The 3,812-nt window shown below is 43.2% G+C and overlaps 1 protein-coding gene across 2 annotated transcripts in view; it reads right to left on the bottom strand.

The window, feature by feature from the left end:
• Positions 1-3,812, bottom strand: part of XPNPEP3 (X-prolyl aminopeptidase 3) — an 18,519-nt gene that overhangs the window by 4,475 nt on the left and 10,232 nt on the right. For both annotated transcript variants that reach the window (XM_035903235.1, XM_035903236.1), the window contains 2 exons: positions 1,773-1,858; positions 934-1,117 (listed from right to left, as the gene is read on the bottom strand). In XM_035903235.1, coding sequence (XP_035759128.1) covers positions 934-1,117; positions 1,773-1,858 — 270 coding nt within the window. The remainder of the gene's footprint in view (positions 1-933; positions 1,118-1,772; positions 1,859-3,812) is intronic.

Here is a 3,812-nt window from a genome sequence, read left to right as displayed (position 1 = left end):
CAGCAAATTCCTCCTCTGCCCCATGCTCCTCACATTCGCTGGGGAGTGAGCTGCAGACAGACGCTGGTCTCATCTGGCTGTGCTGCCGCCTGCCGAGAGAAACCGGCACGATAGCTTCCGATCACCGGTGAGAACTTGTGCTGTTATTGCACTGACACTGCGGGACAATTAAATCTGGCAGAAATCTGTCCTGCTGCCAAAGAGGTAGTTCTGTCACCTGCTTCCGCCATCTTTCTTGTATTGGCATCAGCAATCATGCAGGTTTGCAGCGAGTGGGACCGGATAAACTTGTCTTAACTGCAAACCAATCCTATTCTATCTGCAGGTTTGGCTCTAAGGCAGACCAGTTTCCCAGTCTTGTTCACCAGGGACGCAGTGAATCCCAATACTGACACAAAATGGTGCAGAGGAGGCAGCAGGTGGAATGACTGAGAAGAATGGGCTGCACCTTTCGGTGGTGCTGCAGGTTTACGCTATGTTAAACAGATCACAAAACTATGACTAATTGCCTGCAGCCAGCCCTGGACCCACAATTTTGTGTTAGTGCCGATGTCTCTATAGGTCCCTTCAGACTCTAAAGCTCCATCTATGCTAACAACTAGTGCAGACCAACGGGAATGGGTTGCAGAGCAAAATAGCATGTGTTGAGGAACACATATTCACACTATGTGCATATAAGACTGGGGTGTTACTTCAGACCCAATTGTGCACTGAATGGTTGAAACACATCTTCCAAGTTTAGCCTTGGCTTAGAGAAATCCAGTCCTGTGCTGAGACTAGCCCACAACATGAATTAAAGCATAGTGAGTGTGGACAATTAGAAGATTAATCTAAAAAGCACATTCCTGAGCCAAACTGAAGCCACTAACATAACCCAAGGAGAAAATAGTCAGGCCTAGTGGGGGGAAGCTGGAATAAAAAAACTTGAAGTACCTTGAGGAAGTGGCTCTCAGTGATGCTGCTCTTTAGGATCCCCAGCTCTTTCAGTTTCTGTCCAATAAGACTCAGCATGAGGCTGTAGATATTTTCTAGACTCACACCTGGGGAGCAGAGGCTCAGGCAGGACTTTTGGATATCCAGGACAGCCTGGTATAGTTCTGCTTGGGGTTTGGTGAACCTGAAAACCATTGAGAAAAGGAACAAAGGACATTTCTCACAGTTAAACCTCTATCCAGAACCTATCTTAAGGGCAGACTCAGTTCAATGTTGGAGCAGCGAAAGTCAAAAAGGAAAGCTCCTTATATGAAATGCAAGACAAGTCAGCACTGCAACATTCCATTCAATACACTGGGTAGAGGCTGGGTTTCTCACCTGACAGCCTAACCCCAAAGCAAAGCAAGTCAAAGCTACTGCAGGAAAAATAATTCACTTCAGCCAAAACATACAGGAATCAAACACACAACCACAGGGACACCATACCAGCAAATTCACAAAACTGACAGAGGCATGTACAGGTCAACTAAATTCCTGTTTTCTTACACACAACCAGTGTCAGCCACAGCTGAATGCACAAAAGCCCTCTCTGCACTTTAAGCAGGCTGTAATAGCTGAAAATAGCAGTAATCACACATATTCATGCAGTAATTAATGAGGCAGTGGGGAATACAGCTTCTCATGCTGAAAGATTAGTTTATATAATTTGATTACTCTGAAGAACCACAGAATGGGACATGTTAAAACTACTCATACAGAGATTAAACACACATACACTCAATCCATCAGTTATTTAAGAGCTTCTCAAAGTTCTTCAAAACAGCCTTATCACAGCATACCTTCCGTTGACAGGCCAGGTACGTGTGATGTCACTCACATAGCAGGAAGACTCACATCCACCATCTAGCAAGACCAGTTCACCATCCTGGAGAATAACAGGAAAAAATGCCCTGCGGGTCAGTCCAGCTATTAACTGAATTGCTTTTTCTGTCCGAGAGTAGGAAAGGAGATCATGTATTTATTTTTGTAAAGCAGCTGCAGAGATGTGAATTCTTTTTGCAGAACAACACCCCAGGTGCTACTGTTTATAAATTGGCTGTTCCGGTTGGATTGTGTCTCTGCAAGGTTGTCTCTGACTGTTATGCCTATCTACAGCCTGAACTCTTTAACACACTGATTTTGGAGTAAAACCCAGCCATTTTCCTTGAACTATTCTGCGCTCTGAGACATCAGTCCCATTCACATCTGGATCGCTTACTCCAGCAAATTACACCAGTCACTCCTTTCACTAGAAGTTCTCTGCTAGTGACTTAGACAGAAGAGTTTTGCAACAAAACCATAGATTTCTGAGCTACCCACAAGACCACTAACAGCTAAAGATTTAGCCTCATCACAAGCAAAACCACTTCTCTGACAGTGTATCACTACTGTAAATGCACTACTGAATACTATCCCTGTTCTCTTCTGTGACTTTGTTGACTGCTCTAAGATATACTTCTGAATCTATCTGGTGATGAAGAAAAAACTTTTGAAGATGTGAACCTCCAATTCACTTCAGCAGAACTGTTCCACGTCAATTACATCACTGACTGCACATCTTCCAAAAAGCCACGCAAAAAAGACAAAGGGCCAGGAACAAAATCACTGCCTTGCTTTTCCTCCTTTAAAGGGGTTAACAACACATAGAGCAGTGAGATCTGTAAAAAGTTTGGATTAAATTCTCCGTGGGCTTACCCTACACGTAATCCAAGGCCTTTAATTGAGATTCACTCCACAGATCTGTGACTCTGCCAGCAGCCATGATGCGGAATGACAAGGAATAATTCTAGCACGTTAAGGAGAAAAATAAGAAGCAGAACTTCACTGCTAGCACTACTTCCAGTGCTACTACCACTGCGTACAGTTAAGTGCCATGAACACTTACACAGCAGATAAACTAGCAGTGAGCAGATCTCACTATCCCACTGAACAGACAGGCCATTAGCTATCCATTTAAATCGTATTTTTAACTTTTTCAGAATAGCTGGCTCAATTCTTTAAGTAAAAGATGGAAGAGGGCAGGTGCTATAATTCCAAGCAATTAAACAAACTAAGTAACAATTTATCAGCGAAGGGAATTCAGCCTGTGGTTTGATTGTCCAGTAAGTGCCTTATGTCATGCATCTTGTCCTCTTCCTTTAAAGCTGAGTTCACTAAGTGGCGGACTGAATGAAGTCCGCATGAGGCCATAAGCAGCCTTCAGATACCTTCCAAATTAGACACTTTGTTAGTCTATTTGGCAACCAGATCTGTAGGAAGTAACACACAAAGGAAAAGAAAGTGTCAAGTTTACGGGTTTAACCTCCTACTTAACAGTTTTGGAAAAAAAAAACAAGTGACAGTCATTTAACTGAACAACTTTAACAGGAACAACTGGAATTACATGAGCACGCCTGACCTTGGATGACAGTACAACAAAGGAGGCTTCTTTCTGCCAAAAGCAGCCTGTCATATCTTTTGTATGTCTGTCTCTGCAGATCATTTCAAGGTCTGCTAGCATGCCAGCTTCAAGAAAAGACAATGCTAGTGGGAAAGTTTCATCCTGCATTAAGACAGAGGAAAAATATGCTCCTCTGAAGAGTGAATCGTGAGTAGAGCAGTAGGGAATACTGCTCCTGAAAATACTTATCTGAATCTAAGGGTGTATTGTCAGGAGAGCTGGAGAGGGTTCAATTCAATAATGTGAATCTTCAAAATAAGACAAGACACATTAATTTACCTACAGCCATCTAATCCACCTCTCAGCATTTAATGCTGATCCTTTCCCTCCTTGTTCCCCTTCCCTGCTTTGCTGGACTACATGGAGTCCAAAATGCTTTTCAGCTTCACCAGAGCAGGAA

The sequence above is a fragment of the Egretta garzetta genome, unplaced genomic scaffold, assembly GCF_000687185.1.
Source record: "Egretta garzetta isolate BGI_Z169 unplaced genomic scaffold, ASM68718v1 scaffold51, whole genome shotgun sequence".
Classification (NCBI taxonomy): domain Eukaryota; kingdom Metazoa; phylum Chordata; class Aves; order Pelecaniformes; family Ardeidae; genus Egretta; species Egretta garzetta.
Note: the sequence above shows the minus strand (reverse complement) of the source record. Positions and strands in the feature narration are given on the sequence as shown.